Source organism: Halictus rubicundus, chromosome 1 (assembly GCF_050948215.1).
Source record: "Halictus rubicundus isolate RS-2024b chromosome 1, iyHalRubi1_principal, whole genome shotgun sequence".
NCBI lineage: Eukaryota > Metazoa > Arthropoda > Insecta > Hymenoptera > Halictidae > Halictus > Halictus rubicundus.
In genome coordinates this window covers 14,948,924-14,969,199 of record NC_135149.1, presented here as the reverse complement: position 1 = coordinate 14,969,199, position 20,276 = coordinate 14,948,924, and the positions used below count along the sequence as shown (strand labels likewise).

At 38.5% G+C, this 20,276-nt stretch overlaps 2 protein-coding genes and 1 long non-coding RNA gene across 5 annotated transcripts in view; 1 reads left to right on the top strand and 2 right to left on the bottom strand.

The window, feature by feature from the left end:
* LOC143354886 (uncharacterized) overlaps positions 1 to 20,276 on the top strand; it is a 199,089-nt gene that overhangs the window by 25,271 nt on the left and 153,542 nt on the right. The gene's annotated exons all lie outside the window — the stretch shown is intronic.
* Alpha-catr (alpha-catenin related) overlaps positions 1 to 20,276 on the bottom strand; it is a 119,679-nt gene that overhangs the window by 33,918 nt on the left and 65,485 nt on the right. For all 3 annotated transcript variants that reach the window (XM_076788791.1, XM_076788769.1, XM_076788780.1), the window contains exon 2: positions 17,716 to 17,905. In XM_076788791.1, coding sequence (XP_076644906.1) covers positions 17,716 to 17,905 — 190 coding nt within the window. The remainder of the gene's footprint in view (positions 1 to 17,715; positions 17,906 to 20,276) is intronic.
* The window catches only part of LOC143354838 (uncharacterized), a 453,699-nt gene that overhangs the window by 400,560 nt on the left and 32,863 nt on the right, over positions 1 to 20,276 (bottom strand). The gene's annotated exons all lie outside the window — the stretch shown is intronic.

The following is a 20,276-nucleotide window of genomic DNA, read 5'->3' as shown; positions in this document are numbered from 1 at the left end:
AATTTAACGAAATTCATTGCAGACTTATTACACATTATCACTAAACTGAAGATTTTATGATAAAAAGTGGTATTAAAATGTAGCACAGAAAAATTGTATAGGAATTTAACAATAAGAATATATGATTCTCAAGAAATTCGAACCATTAAAAAAGGAAAGAAACTATCTTAATGTAAAAATTGATTGAGACAAGTGCCCATCTGAAAATTCCGTGGATCACAATTTTGATGAATCGCTCGCGAAGCATTTTCTCCGTTGCGTCGTTAAGAAAATTATGCACGGTTCGTCAATTTTCGAGTGATGCGATAAGTATTTCCAGAAGCGTAGTTTCAGAAATCATTGTAAAATGCAGCCCAAAGCAGAAAAGAGAAGCTCGACGGAAACGTCGCGCCAAAACGTGTGCAAGCACTTTCACAAAGAGATAAGATTCGTATCTGAGATTGAACAGGATTCAATGAGTTATCGATTAATGAGAACCGAGACCCGGTGGATTAACAACGTCGAGAAAGTTTAATGAAGCGTTAACAGATAGCGTTTTTGTATTCATCTATTACGCCGCCAGCAAACGAGGTAGAAGAGAAGATACAGTGCTGGGGATTCGACTAAATCATCCTGTTCTTCGCACCACCCGTCTTTCCGTTCCACGTGATCGTGTAATAATTTTCCTACGTATTCCGTAATACACGTCGAACCGCCAGGTACGCCAGTATTGACATAATTACGTACCTCCACGACACCGTACACAATTGCCATTTTGCTCCCACAATTTCAAATGTTTACCACTACTATTTATTTATTGCTTTAAACCATATAAGGTTTATATAGCTTATAAAATACAAACTACACAGTATATGGTTATGTTACAATATGACTCAGTAGTTTATTGATAATCTGTTTAATTTTGAGTTTGAGCAAAGAAATCACAGAATTGAAAACAGTTCAAAAATTTTATTTTATTAATAAAATGATATATCACTTGAGATTTTAATTTCACAATATTTTAGTTATGTTGAATCTTTTAGTTAAATATTATCTGACGGAAGTAAGTTTGTATTGATAACAAAAATTAAAAGATCAAATGCAAAGCATTCAAAGAATTTAAAAATATATGTAGTGGCTTGAAATTGATACAGACAAAATTTTTTGTTTGCATAAAAATCGTCTTAAATTAGCTTATGAAATTATCCCCTGAAATATTTGACCCAAGTGATTGTCTTGGTTACCTTTGCGTTAGTTAAGCTTCACGTTGGCACAATAAATTTCAATTTTTTATCAATTTTTTATTTCGCGTTGTAAACTACGATGCTAACCTAGAATGGACGACTGCGTAACGTAATCAGTTCAGTCGCCTTGATAGCGAAACCTTATGACTCCTTATGCAGATCGAGTATCAAATACGCCATGCAATCCCCTTGACCCAATTCAACAATCGTAGAAGTGTATTACTTCGTCCTGACTCAAAATGCATTCCCTAAGACCCATTCTACTAATGCACCTGCTAAGTAAACAGACCTTCCGCTAAATCACTCCGCCGATGGATGTTTTAACGTGAAATAAATCAAATTTATTTCTTTGGGTATTAATAAAAACAGGCTCAAAAATGTCGATATATAACTTCTCGCTATTTTTACAAAGTAATGTAAAATACTTTCAATGCTCTGTAAATCCGTCGATATGCATTTCCAGCGAAGCGGTGGTTCAAGTAGCAAATTTGAACGATGGTGAATGAGTATAAGCCTGCAAGTTCCCCTCTTAAAAATCTAATGAAACTATTATAGCGGTTACCGCAATTTCATTAACATGCTTGCCGAGAAGATCCGCCGGAACGGTGAAACTATGGCGGAGCCTTTGAGGCCGATTGGTCTATTGGAAGTCCGCATCGTCGGCTACGGTTACGTGATATTTCAACCAAAGGAGTACGTGCGCTAGAAGAGCAGATTCGAGATTATCTTAAAGCGAAATATTTCCTCGATATCCGCGTTTGTATTTGGAGGCGCTGCTGCGCCGATCGCAATTCGCAAGATTAAACGAGAAGAACTGAGATTCGCCGGAACGGTATCCTTTGCCGAGCAATCTCCATGAATGGAGGCCGAAGAACTTGAAGACAATCGAAGGCAATCGACACCGGCCCCTGCTCTTTAATCTTTAAAAGGATGTTTAATGAACCGTGAACATCCTTCGAGCGATACAAGTAGAGCAACACTCGGCATTTTCTTTTACACTCTCGCGAATGAGGTATGTTATACAGGGTGGCCCAGAAATGTTGCACCTTCTTGAAATGGATGATTCCTGAGGTCATTTGGAGTAACTTTTTCCGTTGCGAAAATATTCTCCGCGGCTTCGTTGTGGAGTTATTCACGAAAAACATGGACCAATCAGGGCGCGACAAAAGTGGACTTAGCGGCAGGCCCCGCTAAGCGTAGCGTTGGCATTGGCCGAGCTGAACTCCGTCCGCTGTTGCCGCGCCCTGATTGGTCCGCGTTTTTTGTTAATAACTCCGTAACGATGCCGCGGAAAACGTTTCCGTAAAGGAAAAAGTTTCTTCAAATGACCTCAGGAATTACCCCTTTCAAGGATATACAACATTTTTGAGGCGCCCTGTATTTATTCGTGGATATGTAGCGAATCAAAGGTGTATCACCTAATTAAATTTAACGTATTGAGAGCCTCGACTGTCTCGAACCCCTTGCCACACAACAACCCGAAACTCGTGATGAAGATTTTAAACAAATTGTACAACATATGAATGCTATGACTCTTCTTTAGGAGCAAATCGAATTCTATTCTTTCTTGATCAATATTTAAAGTAAATATAGGCACACAACGAATAAAAATCGTCTTTCCTCCTCTGTGAAATTATCGAGGATAAAGAAGCTCTACTCCCTAGCAACCCTAAAGAAAACCGTGCAAAGGTTTAAAGGACTGAAATCGATAATTCACGTCACTGATCAGCACCGTTAGCCAAATATTTCCTGATCGCACAGGATAGAATTGTCGAGGCGAATTTTGTTGTGGCGGTAAAGACCAAACAAATCGTTGTTGCCGCAACACAAAGATGCCATTGTGTCGAATATCCCGAGCTTCGCATGTAAATTTGAGTGAACGGGATTACAGATATCGCTGCTCCGCAATATAGGCGCATTGCGTATAACCCAGTTCGCCGATTGGTAGCTTGGTGCATTGATCCTTTATCCTGACTATGAAAGCGGATAGATCACGCCGAAATACATGGCCCAGCTGCTAAGACAAAACAACAATGAACCGGACGCTTTAGAGATATTACAACACACGCGCATTTAGCAAATATCGTGATATTAAGAAACATATTAACCAATGATCTTAATTATTACAAAATTCTTTCTAACATAAACATTTAATATTTTTAGAATAGAGGAATTATCTACATGTAGCGTTGTATCTGCTAAATAAACCATTCGGTTGAAAGCGTTACTAAATAAATAAATTTTTCATTGACTGGAAAGACACTTCCTGGTAAAAATAAAATAAAAGCCTTATCAATTTTCATTCATATACACGTTTTCCTTCAAAATTTATTTACTACACCCTACTTATACAATTTTATTGTACACATTGTTTCTGTGCCGTAAAACATTTTATACAGCAAAATCGATCCGGTAAACTTTCATTCGGAATAAAATTATGGTAATAAATTGCACAAAATCTCTGTTTAACCAGCCTCGATATTTAACGCGGCTCCGCGATTGCCATAATATCTTCTCGTTTATCGAGGCAGGTGATCGTTCCAACAGCGAGCTGAAATAGTTAAATGTTTCGAGCAAGCGCGCGCGACTTTATAAATCTCGCATTTCAACGGTTTAATTAAAGACATCAAATAAATCGCGCTACTAATCGTTTCGTACGCGCGGGAGAATTATTATCGGACATAAATTCCCCGCGAAATCCGCCGCGTACCGTTCCGAATCGCCATTCGATGGAAAACCTGGAATTTTTCGAGCCGACATGCTGCGCGTGTATCGACGTACTCGGAGACCTATTCAATGCCTCGGGAATACCTGGGCTATTATACCTATATTCCTCGATCGGCAGCGGAACACGCACGGAAAGTATTAACAATTTCCATCTGGAATGCCAGGCTCTCTTCCGGTTGTCTGATTAATCCTTTCGGAACTCGCGTCGCGTATGTTAGAATATGAAATCCACTGCCAATCGAGTTCGCGACAGGTTCGCGATACTAAACTGAACCAGCTTGTGCAAATTCGTGCTCGAATGCGAATCTGGTGCAGTATACAGGGTGTCCTAACTCGATCGTTCTAAACGTCTTACATTGAAAAAATGATTAAGACACCGTTAAAATTGTCTACATCAATTACAAGGTACTGGGGAGCAAACAAAAATTCGTTTCTTTCTGCAAACCCTCGTACTACCCTTGTGCTCTCCAGTTTCCCCTGTCATTAAATGTTCAAGTTTCTCAAGAAATGCTACAAAATTTTTCGATCATCTCAATGTTGCACGAACAATGTTACTACATACGAGAATTGAATTATTAAATAATTATTAAATATCGCAGGGTTGGAGATGGGTGGAATGTGTTTATAAATTATCGAGAAAGATTGTTGTACGGATCGAAATTTGTATTAAAAATTGTTCCAAGCCTGTACTCTGTACTTATTTTCTACTATAAAAAAAAAAAAGATTAAAAATTCGAGTTTAAAAAAAGACTTACGACGTTTAATGCAAGTTCAAAGCAGGGGTCGAAACAACGAAGAAATGTTTTTATAAATGATCGAGGAATGTTGCTGCGCAAATGAAAATTCGGTTGACCTCCGTTGGTGAAGATGCTCGAACGTTTCCCAAAACAATACGGCCGTCCTTGTTCCCCGGTGAAAACTGCCCCGGGGGTTAATAAATGTTTTGCACGTTGACTTGACCCGATCTTAAAAGGTAGTTGGGATAAAAATAGCAGAGTGCCATCTATCGTAAGGGTACACAGACTGTGGAAGAAGTTACTGTTCGCCGGTGATCGATGCAGTTATTAGTGGACGACGACACAGCAACCGTTTTCTTCGAGAGAGAAAGCCAACATCGCAATTCCCAAATGCACACACTGCGCTCACGCCGAACATGCTTTTCCATTAATCCCCGCCTCAAATTTCCCGATTGCCAGCGAAATGCACAAGTTCCTGTCCAAATATTGGACGCCGACGAGTGTTGATTCATTTGTTAATAGCATGTCCGGCTGAATGGGTCCGCGGGATTAATCAAAATTGGCAGCAGTTTAGAATCCCCGAACGATCCCCTAAACGAAACGTGTGCGTTGCCCACCTAATGTGTAATTAACAGAGAACGCTGAGATATCTGTTCGCAAAATTAGTAATTTCATACAAGAGGAAGAGCATTTACTGTTTTATATATTTTCTGGTATGTCTCACAAATTCTTATATTTAAGTTATCCGATTAACCCTTAAGCGAACTATTGGGGCCTCTCGAATTTATGCTAAGAACTATTTAATGTGTAACTATTAATTATACAACTCTTTGTCAATTTAGATCTTACTATCTCACTACGTTCCTATTTACCATCTTGATAGAGATGAATATTAAATATAAATACAGTACTAAATATAATTGAATTGAATCATTGCATTTTCAAAGCACATTTTGAACGTCCACCTGACGGATAAAAACCGGATTTTTCTGCTCTGTTTGTCACAATTTCGTTGCAGTTCCATTTGGAATCCCCACAAGTAAAACTATTCTATCTCACTGTTAAATTATGAAATATTTAAATTTGCCTTTGAAACGACACTTCCGGAATCTAATTTTCTCGCGAGACAATTTCACTTCGCACTTTTAATTTATTGTACATGGTCTCCACCATTCTGACTTCGCTACGAATAATATGGCGCTCGATATTCGTGACGGTTACTAATTGTAAGATGGAGCGGTGGTACACGAGATTCAGACGGATAGAAGACAGAATTTTACGCGACATCTGTTAACAATCCCCGTGAAACCCGGAACGACCGCTAAAGAGTAGTTGAAAGCCAAATAGCACGGCAAATAGGTTTTTCGGTTTCCACCAAGGAGAACGAGGAGGGACTCTAAGATAGCTTTATTTTGGAACTTATGTCGGCTGTTCGTGACTGTATATCGGTTGGCATTTCGCCACTCTCTCTCTCTCGCGCGCGCGACTGTGCTTGCTTTTGCCTTACGTGCTTGCCACTTTCCTCGTCTTTGTCCGCTAAGCACGCCAAGATTACGGAACATTTGAAACCGCTTTGTGTACAGGCGAAAAATCGTCGAGAATCGCCGGTTAAACTGAGCCGATATACTAAATATTTCGTGGTATCGCCGTGTACAAAGACGTCTTTCTGTTCCGCGTCTGTTAATACCTTGCGACTCTGCGACAGAACTCCTTCTGTTGCAACGGAATTTTAGTCAATTTCTCCGGGCACAAAAGACTGCAGAACTCTCTTTCTCCCGAATTTTTTCAAATAAATTATATCGGTCCCTGATATCGTTTCTATGCAGTAAATTGCATACAGAATCTTGAGTATTAAATAAACGAAATAATCAGAAGCAACCTATATATATATTTAACATAATTCTTCTTCGAACTTTGACTTACGATCGGCCTAAAGCTATGTCCACACTGAAGCAACATCTAGCAATTTTGTGTTTCCCCTTGTTGCCTACTTCGCCTATTTATTCGATAAACCAAGAAGACAACAAGAGCGACAAAAAGTTTGCTCGATGTTCAGTGTGATCATAGCTTTGGACATTCGCTTTCTGGGGGTTTTTATTCAAAATAAAAGCTTTCTATCGCGACAGCAACAAATAGACATTACATATTTTATTCCCCATCTTAATCATTGTAACACTTTGAAAATAATACATCCGCATTTTTAGATTCTTGTAATATTTTTACCATTTTTAGTTTCACCTGTACACTTTTCCCACAAATGTATAGGATATGCAATCTAATTGTCACAATCTATTTCTCGAGTTTACCATTGACATAAGCAGCCAGGAAAGAAGCTTGTTCTGAATATCGATGTTCGCGTGATCTTAAGCTGGAGAAAACTCGCAGAGTAGTTCAACTTTCTCACTTTTGCCGTTTTCACTGTGCTCACTATAGCCCCTCGACGTTATCCTCTTAACTATCATCACCCACCTCTTGACTTTTGACCTCGTACCACATTTACTCGAGTCACACGTTCCTCGCTACTGTTCATTGACTTCTGCGTGTTCCCTGCGAGTTGTGCCATTTTCTTTTTCGGACGTGACGTTTTAGAAGTGAAAATTCTATGCGAGCGAAATCAAAATATCGATACAGAAATATTTCATTTAGCACAAATAATTTTTTCAAAGTTTAGTCGTCTTGCATCTGTTGGCACATTTTCATAAAATTTTAAACGCGTTTGAATATGCAATATTGCATTTCTTATTTGCCTACCATCTCACGGGCGCTTTGGAAAAGGCTGATACTAATTTGTATTACATAACTTTAGCTTCACTGAGAGCATATTTTTACTAAAATATTAAATATTGTATATTACCCTGTTTGTTTTTAATTGTAACTTAAATTCCCCCAAAAATAGTTCCGGGATAAAGTAAAAGTTTCTGATTTATATTATTCACGCTATTCTTTGCAATCGCATTATCACGTTGCAAACATTGCTACAGCTTTTTCTAATGTGCTAAAAAACAATTTCCGTGCCACAGGTAACATACTCGCAGTTTAGCCCAACCATAACATTGTAGAGTAACGTCAAACATACACTTTGTCTTGTTTTATCCTGCACAGAGCAGAGACGGTGCTGAAAAGATCTAGCTACGAGCTGTTTCGCCAACAAATCATGTTTGTAATATTACAACCAACGCTGGTTACACTAGATATCCTAACGTCGCGCTTGGAAATGAAAGCAGAAGCGAGGAATAACGCAGAAATGGAAATAGACGATACTAAATTCGCAAAGGGAAAACAGTGGTTACGTAGGACGAAATAATTCTATTTTACCCGCCACACCTTTCATCAATTTACATCGCACCGCTCGGTAATAAAAGAATTTTATATGTACACGAATAACGTACAATAATGCTTATTAGTTTTCCATTTGCTTCGGTCGTTTTTATTCCAGACAGACATGAACAACGAGAAAACAAAAGTATTACGTTGACACGACGCATTTTTCTACTCAGTTTATTGATGGTATTATTTGCTATAATAAATATTAAAATAAAATAAGCACACTGCGAGACACGAGAATATTTTCAAATAGAATAGACAGCACTTATATTTTATTAATCTCAATTTAACACTGTACCACGACCGGTCGATTGACTAGTTTCACATTTTTTATTTTACAATTATCAAATATCCAAAGATGCTTCCAAAAGGAACTACTAAATAAATTTCTTCATTCAGATACATATATAAATAAATTCAAGCTTATAATTTTTATAAAACAACGTATACTAGTCACATTTTGCGATTGGAACGATTAATGTTAATGAATTACAGTAACGTCTTGATGTAAGTTGAACGGAGCTACACGATCTTAGTCAGTTCGCCTATCCCCTCCACTGGGGGGGGCATACCCCGCGAGGAGCCGAGAAGTTCGAGCTGCCTCGATCGCCGAGCAGTGTAAACATGTAAGTATTGTTTACACGCGCTGTTCTTTTCTACGTTCGGCGCGGTCGACGCGGTCACAAGAAAATACTAGCCCTACACAATACACGTCACAACACGAACCCGAGGATTAGGCTTAGCTCAAGACTTTACTGTACCTGCAAACATGAAGGAATGTGACAAGATTTTCTGGCCAACCCAATACAGTGATTTCTCTATATATGTCGCCAAGGCCTGGATGATAAACGTCGCGGACTTATCCCCACTACCGCGAGGTATACCCCGTGAGTATGTCTCCTGAACGATACACGGCGCTGGAAAGACCCGTGTAGTTGACATATATCGAGAATTCGCTATGCACGTTTTCCAAAATAAATAGTTTTTCAGATTAATTAATTGTTTAGCGAACGACACTTTCCCAGGTTAGAAACGGAACAATCGAAGGTACGTATCGGCGTGAAAATTGCATACAAAACTGCAGTCTAACGCATTTACGGTGCATTCACGTAGCAGTATTCATCAAAATTTCATGATCCGATTCCAACAAGTGTTCAAGCGCTTATGGACCGTAAAATTTTCAACGAAATAACAGAATCCGCCGTGTTATTACCGAACAACGACAGAACCGAGTGGGGAGATATTATTTCGAACCGATTATACCATCGACCATCCAATTTAGAGCGTTTACGCCGCAGGAAATTTAGATGCCTTCAGAGAAAACTCACTTTGCTCATGCACGACGCCCCTCGTAAATACCCATCACGGGTAACGTATAAAGCAGTCAGCCTGGTCAGTCGGATTTATCGTGAATTTTCGAGTCTGTGTATCGTGAATTTATTGTCCACCACAGACACAATCGTTCTTGCGGACGAAATCGCCGCAATTTCCGGCGAGTCCACGCACGGAGCCGTCTGTATTCGCATTACAGTTCCAATTAACGATTAATCATGGCCCAATTGACGCTGCGATCTTTATTAAATCTCTATTTTCCAAATGATCGAGCCAATTCGACGTGTGACCCGATTTAATAATATGATACGCCGTGTCAAAATCACTCAAAATATCTAGCAAAAGAGAAATTAATCGGTAAAATTTCGTTTTTGAGAAAATTTTGTTTGAGTATTGATCCAGTGTACGTGCACCGGAGTAAGAGGAACTATATGTACATATGCAGCTGCTAGCTAGAATAGGGAGGCCACAGAAGTGTCTGAGACTGAGTTGAGGGCATAAGTACTCGACCACTATTCAAACTCATTTTTTTCCCATCGCGAACTTTTTAGAAAAATATTTTGCTTCATTATTTCGACTTTCCCTTATGCGATGCATAAGTTGCATGTTGGTTTCAAATCTCAATGCTCAACTGGTTATTAAATTGACGGGAATACACAGTAGGCTATCAAATAATTAAAACCACTTACACAGATCGACAATTTTATATTAAAACAATCAATTGTTAAATAAAATTCTAGATACATCGAATATCCTTTATTTCCCTTTATCAAGTATCCACGTTCAAAAATGGAAAATATACATTTTGCAGCACTGTAGGCAGAAAATGAGTATATTTTTCACACAAAAATAATTTAATCGCTAACTGTATACAAGTTAATCTGCAAATGATATTGTACTTGCTGAATAAACCACTTGGTTTCAAGCAATAATAAATAAATAAATAATAAATTATAGAGTATGCTAAAAGTGGTGATTTTACGTGAAGAACATTTTTTTACAGAGGTTAAGATTTTATGTGAGAAACATACAATAAAATTTGTTTAAATGTAACTTTGTTTTCGGGAGGAATGCATTCAAATTTCAAGGTACGTTGAAATGTTCAATGTTTAGAACAAAGCTTTGCGAACAGGGAGAGGAATATTTTTAGCAGGAGTAAACCGTCAGCTAGATAAAATTGATCGTGGTGGATGCAGCGATTTATTCAGATACATCGCACGCTAGGAAATCACGAATTTATCATCCATGATATCATTCACAGAAGTGGGATTAGTTACGATAAGAATCGCCCTCTTAGACGTAGTATTCTGGATGTGACCTTTGCGAGTTCTAACGATGCTGTCCTTTGCAATTACGAGGAAATGGTTGGCACTCCTCGATAAAGATAGACTTTGTTTCCTTCGAACGTTCTCGTTTCGCTTCTTTATCAGTGCGCTGTGGATCTTATGCGTCTCTGGCAAAACGTCGATGTATTATCGTCAATCTATTAAAATTATTTAAAAAAATACAAGGTTGCTATTCGGTTCTCGTTTCTTACAATTGTTGCATAAAGATCTGAAGTCTATTTTTCATTTGTCATTTATCTCTTTCACTTAATTTTTATGTATTTCGAATTAATATGAACGAATGTTCTAAACACTTATACTTTCTGCGAACACGGGTGATTCGAAACAGATAATTAAAGATTAAGTAAAGAAGATTGAGGACATTCCAAAATTTACAGGAAATTTACAGTTTATTTAAATTTATTTGGGTGTACCTAGAGTGGGTGTCCTTGGGTGTCTCTACATATGTCGCCAAGGCCTGTATGATAAACGTCGCGGAATTATCCCCACTACCGCAGGGTATACCCCGTGAGGGGCCGCGAAGCTCGAGAGACCTCGGACGCCAAGGAGTGTAAACATAATACGGCTCGAGTATGTCTCCTGGACGATATACGACGCTGGCAAGACCCGCGTTGTTGACATATATCGAGAATTCACTGTATATGGTTTATGGTTTCATAATGATCGACACTGGCGTTGTCTCCAGTTCTGCATTCTCAAAGATTTCCATAGATTTTGCAAACAACTAAAAATAAGATATTGAGTAAGATATTAAGGACTGTATAACTGTAGGATGCTGAATAATTTCACAAGAGAGTATAGCCGGCTATTCGGAGATTATTTTAAAAGGACCGGAATGAAAAATTCACACGTCGAATTACGAGAGATCGGTGAAGTCAAAAATAAATGTAGATTAAAGTTTGATTAATCTCAACCAAATGCTGTGATCCATTTCGTTTTATGTATTTGCATTTTCCGACAGAAATTACATTTCCGAATTGTCAAAGTTGATCGAAATTGTCAGAAATTGCATTCACCACAAATTTGTCAAAATTCCAGTCTCGATACAATTAACATCCAACTCCACAAAATTCAATTAATCGTTATCTCTCGGCTACCAAATTTTATGAAAAGTAATTACTTTCTTTCACGTCGTTAGCATTTATTTTCATTCGATCTCGAAGAGTCGCAGAGCCGACGTGACTAAAATGAATATTTTACTTAACATCGGCCCTTGATTAGTCAAGCGTTTCCCACCCCAATTAGTCGGAAATCTCTCCACGATGAAGTGGAAAGGAAACGGAAAAGTTTTTTGCGACTCCTTGTTGGTTCGTTTCTCTCTGAAGGAGACACACGGCTCGAGGCTCCGCTTAAAGAAATTCTTTCAGGGACCGTCGAATATAGGTCATGGCGTACTTTTTGCGTCCCTTATCTTTTTTGATCGATTTAACGTGAAACCAGCACAACAAACGCATTCCGAGCGATCGCGTTATCGGTATAACCGAATATATCTGTGCTTAGTCTTTCGGAAACGAGTGAAACGCGTTCCTCTCACCTAATCTTAGCAAAATTTACTACCCGATAGCGTTTTGAGAGACACGTTCTATATTAACAGCAAAACTAAGTCCAACAGCAGTTTATTTAAACAATATCCACATATTCATCGTCGAAATCAGAATTAAAATTTTTAATCTTAAATCAATAATAGAGATTTAATAAAACTTGACCAAAGTCGATTATTTCTTGAAACACACATTTTTATTTCGATCGATAAAGTAATAATTAAGCAACTTCCTCTTGCGCCATTTATAATTAATGACTAATAAGAATTGTATCACTTTTTAAAGAGAATTTGAATGAACAGTATTATCCTATTGTGACAAGTGTAATGTTTGAAGCACAACGACGCGTTTAAGTATTAAGGAAATTAAAATATGTCCTAAAATAATAATTGATCGTAATACATTAGTTTTTAGAGAGAATAAAAAGCTGCATCGATTGGTGCACGACAGACTATAACATTCCATTTAAAAAATCAAAGTTGACCTTGATAAGTCCTTGACGCGTTCGCCTACAAGCAGTGTCGCCACATGAGGGTGGGGGAGCACGAATTGAGGAGAAAAAGTTACCCTCTCTCTGCCAGTGCCGAAGTACACAACGAGAAAGACGAAACGCGTCACGGGTCTGGGCTGTGGAAGAATAGTGCGGTGGAAGGTGAAATTAGAGTGGAGGAACAAGTCTCGATCTGGCGACTCTGCCTACAAGAAAACGAATAACACAGTTGTAATATCTGGAGGAGACACCCTGTATACGCAAGTAGCGAGACAAAATAATTCAGAAAAAATACACGGTTCCAAAACGGACATCATTTGAGTTGGAAAAATTCAGTTCGAGGATACCGTGAAATTTCATATGGCTTTTTGTAAAATTGGATTTTTTGTAAAATTCCTGCAGTATTCTTTTAATTATTATCAACGCAACGACATTATAAGTATTCTTCTGAATTTCTTCTCGCGTAGAATAAATGATTTTCAAATAGAAGAAAGAAATAGTACAAATGTCGAATAGAGATGGGACACCCGTTGCACTAAAGTACTTCTAAAACACCGTATCCAGGAGCACTTCGAGTACAGCGTAGCGACTTTTTCCTCCAATTTGCGGGTGCTTGCCGTCGCATTTTGCGGAGTTTTATACGAGAGTTTTGCATTCATATCCTCGCGGCAACGGCGAGGAAGCACAGGGCTGAAAAGCCGAAGGCATTTCTTCGTGCGTCACCGATACGCCCAGGTCTGCGCGAAATTTTTCTGTTCGGGTGCGATCTGCGTGAATCGGAAAAAATGCGAGAATGGTGCCCGACGCGAAACACGGGGGAGATCAACGGGTAAGCAGTTCTGCTGGCTTCGAATAGTCGATTTCTGTTTATCCGGTTTCAAAGGCTGTCCTCGTGAAAATGCATAAGCAGGTTGGGGATGTTCATGCGTAAAGTGCTTCTAAAGGATCATTTGGAAAATGGAGGATTGTACGAAAATTCACCTCAGTTGTATCCGATACTATTCAGACTGAATATCGACGACACACTTTACAGATTTCATGAAAATTTTCATTTTATTTACTTTATTTACTAAAATTCCTCAAATGTTGCACTTATAATAACCAAGCCCAAGTCTAAAAAAATCGAATTCTAAAATTCAGAGAACGTACATTAATTTATGACAAATTCTGCGCATTTAATGTATGAAACCCATAAGTGCATAAGCGAAAGTGACACAGGTAATGCTGTAAAATGCTTTTTGTAGTCGAAATCTTTTTGAAAAAAATGTAAAATGTCCATTAAAAGGTTGAGTGTCCACGACATTAATTATAAATTGCAAATTCTTGTTTTATCAAAAAATATATATTGATAGCAATACTTTTAATTTTTTTTTAATACAATGCAATGATATTTACGTGTGCGTGTTCGTCCGTATTTCCTCTTTTATATGAACTGGAATATTTTATTAACACTTCATAATTGATTCACGACACGAATCATGCGTTTATTATTTTACGGAGGAATTTGCATTAAAATACTGCTTTGTTGAATGAACTGCGGAAAGATGCAACAGCGTGTGCCGGTACTGTTATCTTCTTGAAGCGAAAATTGTAACGAACACTGCATAATTCTCATTTAATTATACGGAATGTGCTAACACAAAGTGTTCAACTTCATAACGTTGGAATACGCGTTAAAATAATTAGGAACCGCGTGTTCTGATTAAATTGTTAATTATAACTGTGGAAATTCAGCTAATGAATGTTAATTCACTCTTCAAGCTATTATGAATTATGTATATCAGTCGCGGCATTACCGGAAATTTATGCACGCGAGCACCTTCGAACTTCTAATTCTCCAATGTACAAGGTAATCATTTAATTACCAACTATATAATAACGAATTTCATAAGCGTTGCAAGTTTTAATAGGATGAACTATTTTGGTTATAGTTAGAAAGCCTTGTTGCCTGCCAGTCATCGTTTTCTGCAATCGCAGCTTTACTGTTTTGCAAATTATATCGGGAAATATTGACTATTATCTACGTTTAATGTATGTATTAACAATAACTTTTTTTAGGAACACTTATACACGAAGTGTCGGTAGGTTTAGTGTTAAGTTTCAGATATCCGAATACATGCAACACACATTATCTATAATGTAAAAATTGCCACATTTTGAAAATTTTAGAACCATTGATTTTCATATGATTGGAAAAAAATTGCTGCAATTTCGCAGTAAAGGGAAGTGGTGTTTTGAAAATCTTTTGCATTATTTAATATTAGAAGAAATTCACCTAACGCCGGTCACTAGCATTTTACCAATTGATATGATATAATACGATTGATACTTAAATAACACATACAAGCAGTATATTAACTGTTAAAAAATGAAAATTGTAGTTAGGATTCTAAAATATTTTTACCGTAAATTAAGAGTCTTTTCCAATAGCGATTGACGTACCGTGGACATAAAAATGCGATAAAGCAGTGAATGGCTCCCCTAAACACGCTCTCATCTTGCGAGCCACCCCATAGAGGATTTCCGCCCTTTCCAACCCCCCAGAAGCAACGTGGTGGGCGGTAACGACTAATTTGTAACCTGAATGCTCGCGATGGCCAACTTGATTTGCGATTTGCCAGCCACGCCACCGCCCCTCCAATAACACGGTACTCGAAATACACAGAGATAAAATAACACGGTAAAAAGCTCCAATAATTCCCGGACAACAGGGCACTTGATTACGCGAGGTTGCCAGATTTTAAACTCTCGAATGCGTCGGCAAATGAAAACGCGACGCTATCGAAGCCAATTTGCGATGTTATTCGTGGAAGGAAGAATGTACTCATTTATAGGTAACAGAGGGTAATATGAGGGTAACCGTGTAAAAATAAAAAAATGTTTTACCGAATAATTGTTAGTAAAAATAAAATAAAAATGCTATTAATTCTTCTTAACGCTGAACCTACCACGCGCGGTCAAATGACCGTTTTTGAAATTTTGTTTAGAATTTCTTGTATACTACGTTACTGTATCGCCATGTAACTTATTGACTTTTCCTATAATACACATACAACCCATTTTTCAATATTCAAAACTTTCTTTATTGTTTACTTTCTGAAAAAATTTCATAGCATGTCTTTCTATACTAAGATACATTTTTTTTTGAAGCGGTCATTTGACCGCTCATGGTAGGATTAGGTATACATGAAACGTCGATAGGTTTAGTGTTAATGTATGTATACGTTTCCGTGTACAGTGAATTCTCGAATATGTAAACAACGCGGGTTTTGCCAGCGTCGTATATCGTCCAGGAAACATACTCGAGCCGTGTTATGTTTACACTCCTCGGCGTCCGAGGCCCCTCACGGGGTGTACTCCGCGGTAGTGGGGATAATTCCGCGACATTTATCATCCAGGCCTTGGCGACATATATAGCGAAATCACTGTATTTTACAAATTCACACAACCCGTAAATGCACAGATAAAGATCAACAGATAAATAATAGAAAATATGTAAAATGATTTGGAAATTTATATATAATAAAATTAAAAAGAGTCGCGAGAAAATATTTATTTTCATATTGTGTTTCCAAAAAATAAATGACAATTTTCGGACCTCTGTCTTCGACCTTCACCAGTCGATATTGATTTCATTTCATTGTTACCATTCTTCCAGCAACTTAAATGTCGCACATCATGAAAATATATGATTTTGTCACTTTCGAGATGCTATGCAATATACAGACTGTACAAGGTGTACATTTTCCATTCTTAAATGCACGAAATAATTCACAGTAAGCGAACCCCAAGAGGCGAACGAACAACGGTTGCTAAATAATTTCAGTTCCATACACGCTGTATACCGTGAACCAGAAAACGTTTGGATCAAGGATAGCAGTACAATCTTAAATAACCATGAGGCGTGCATTGAAGGTCCGGCGAGGATAAAAAAAACCCGGACTATCCACGATTCTGAATTCAGCGACAAAAAATGGAAAGGAATGAAGATGGAGAGAGAGAGAGATTCAGTCGCGGAAGGAGCATGAAGCGCCGGTGGTGTTTCACCGGAGATTCTACTTGCGCCGGTAGATTCGCTCGCTCTATTGATACACCGAGGTCTGACTGTCAAGAGAGCAGAGTGCAGCTCGACTTCGCTCTACAGCAAAACTTGTTGGGAACACAATGGCTACGTTTCTCTGCAGAGCGTCGGCGCGAACATGAATGCTGGTCTGCGAAGAGATATCTTTTCAGCTTTCAGACGCGACAACTCGCGACACACGTCTTTATATCCCAGGTATGGCTTTGGAACGTGTCTCGCGCCGCTTTTTAAGAGCTCTACGTTTGCATAAGAAGCTTTAATGATGACACCTAAGCGGACAACGTTCCGACGCCGCGGCTCCCGTAAACATTTCGTTAAGCTAATTTCGAACCGGTCTCCTTCGTTCGAACCCACAAAAAGCGTCCAAAGACACATCAGAGACAATTAATAAGTTCTAGGCATCGATACACAGAATTCTCGATATATGTCAACAACACGAGTCTTGCCAGCGACGTGTATCGTCCAGAAGACATGCCCGAGCCGTGTTTATTCTCCAGCTTCGCGGCTCCTCGCGGGGTATACCCCGAGGTAGCGGGGACGATTCCGCGACGTTTATCATCCAGGCCTTGGCGACATATATAGAAAAATCACTGTACATCTTATTTGATACTCAACTGAGCTTTCGAATCGCCTTCGAAAAACTGAGTACAGTAGTTAAGTACAGTATTTATATATGTCCTAGCCGATAAAAGTCCCAGAATTACCCCTACCACCGCGGGGTATACCCCGTGAGGAGCCGAGAATCTCGAGAGACCTCGGTTGCCGAGGAGTGTAAGGTGTCGTGGATCAAAGAATAGCATCTCCTGGCCGATATATGTTCCTGGCTGGAGCCGTGTGTTGGACATATGTATATCGAGTAAACACTGTAATTAGGAGCTTCTTTAAAAAGAAATTCTGAAAAATTTTCGACTCACCGGCAACTCTCGCCTCCTTGCATGCCTCGTACATGTCCTGCTTGATCTCCGGATTGTTATCTGCGATTGTTTCGCCGACGGTGACGAACCTCTCGACCGCCAGATTCACCGCTTGACCGATCCGGTCGACCGCACGGTAACTTCTGCCCGAGCATAGCGGACGTTCCCTGTGCGATACTAACGTGGAGATCTAGAAAAAAAAAAGGAGAAGAATCCGTGTAATAAGGTGGAAATGTTATATGTTATGAGGTTATTGTTCTTATTTCTATTCACGATCCTATTACATTGCAATTTCGGAACCATTTTTGTTGCACGGCCCCCTCTTAAGCACGGCACGCTCGTCCGCAACTCTGTTTCTCTGTAAGCAAACTTCATGTTACTTTTTCTCAAAACCTAGAGCAGTTATCAACTTGAAATTTTTCGAGCATCTGATACCTTGCCAGGGGTGTGTTTTAGCCGAAGTGCATCTTGAAATAACAAACAGAAAATATTGTACAACCCTATCAATAGATGGACCTTTTTACCTTCAACCTAGACGATACTGCCAATCCGTCTGTACCGGCACGATCGGTTGAATTGTTACTGAGAAAAAGGAACATGAAGTTAGCTTATTTTCTGTGTAACGAGAAAATGCCCATTCCCCTTTATATTGTTTATTTATACATAGTAATCGTAATTAGTTTGTGATATCGTAACGTCCACAAAGGATAGTCACATATTTGTTTCATCTTTCGGCTGGTGAAACAATTGAAAGAAAGTAGGGAATTTAATTTGGTCTGTAATGAACCTGGACTGTAACGCGTAGACTGTTAATAACGGGAATTCACGACTGAAATAAATGGTAAAAATTTATGCTCCGTGGATATAATTTTCTTCTCGTATACAGTAACGAGGGGAAGATTAGGCTGTGCCTCTGTTTGGCAAAGCTCCAAGTTACAATTCGCGTTGCGAATAAGGTAGCCTCAGAGAAAGTATCAATTTATCTGTGTGCAATAATTCTACTAAATTGTTTCGTACTCGCAAGTAATTTGTACCGAATATGCATGTAGTATACAATGATTCGGTTGTGCAACTTTTACAGTGTTACTGGAAAAGGCCATGACAATGTCCGTTTTTTGTTGACCGCAATTTTTATCAATATAAATCCCGTTAGTTTTTTCAGTCCAATTAAGTTTTAATTTACAAAAAGTAGCGAAGCCATCGATCGAAGTACTGTCGAATAACGGAAAAATAATAAAAATAATACTAATTATTAATACCAATAATTAATACTAATTATTACTCAGTCATTAATTAATTCCCAACGAACTAATGTCCATATGTATTAAAACCAAGCTAAAATTATATCTGATTTAAAACATTTGGAGCAAATGTTTCCTAAATTCCGCAATTCCCAGACCCGGATAACGTACGCCCTTAATCGTCAGAAACTTTCCAGATCGAATGTAATTCCAGAAATAAGAGGAAAGTTAAAAAACCATTAAACTGCGTATAAAACTTTCTACTTATTACCCGTCAGAAACGGGTTGAATTATAGCCAACCTCTTCCCACCGAAATTCGCGCATATCATATTCAAATTGCTTTTCGACATCTGACTTTGCCATCAGTTCCCAGCTGTTTCCATTATCATATATGACGTGACAAGTAATACAGTAATGTCTCTATATATGTAAAAGGGACGTGCGCGATATTTGGAAGACCCGGAAGCTCAATTACCGAGAACCATGACGCGATACGGTGAGACAATATATACTAATCTAATGACGAATCTGTATTGTTAGGAATGATCTTTTTATAAAACATTGACCCACGTATTCGTAACATTTTTCTGGTTCAAATCAATCTAAACATGACACAATTCGTAGCACGTTTGCTCGTGCAGTACACGATTAAATAGAACCTCGATCATTCGAACTAGTCAGTGGAGTGTTCGGATAATAGAACAATTGCCTAGCTACAGCGCTAAATTGAATCCTTACTGATTCGTAGAATGGAGAGAGAGATTGTGGATTGTATACAGGGTGAGTCACTTAACTTTACTGACTAAAACTTATAAATTACTTGCACACAAAAATGTTTCAAACCTAAGTTGTTTGATATCCAGTAGAGCATCCAATATGATCACTAAAGAATTATACAAAATAAAAAAGGACATAGTTATTTGATGTAATAGTGACATACAGTGATTTCTCTGTATATGTCGTCAAGACCTGGATGATAAACGTCGCGGAATTATCCCCACTACCGCGGGGTACACCCCGTGAGGGTCCACGAAGCTCGAGATTCCTCGGACGCCGAGGATGGCTCAGGTATGTCTCCTGGACAATACACGACGCTGGCAAGACCCGTGTTGTTGACAAGTATCGAGAATTCACTGTAAATGCCAATTCGACCCGAAGTTTTCATAATACCAAGACAGAATTATGATTATTCTTATTATCATTATTTTTATTCGTATGCATCTCGTTAGAATTTCGGAAATCCTGAGAATATCGGCAGCGTCGAATATCAAAACATCGAGGCGACTGGGAATCCGAGAGGCTCGCGTAATTATTAACCA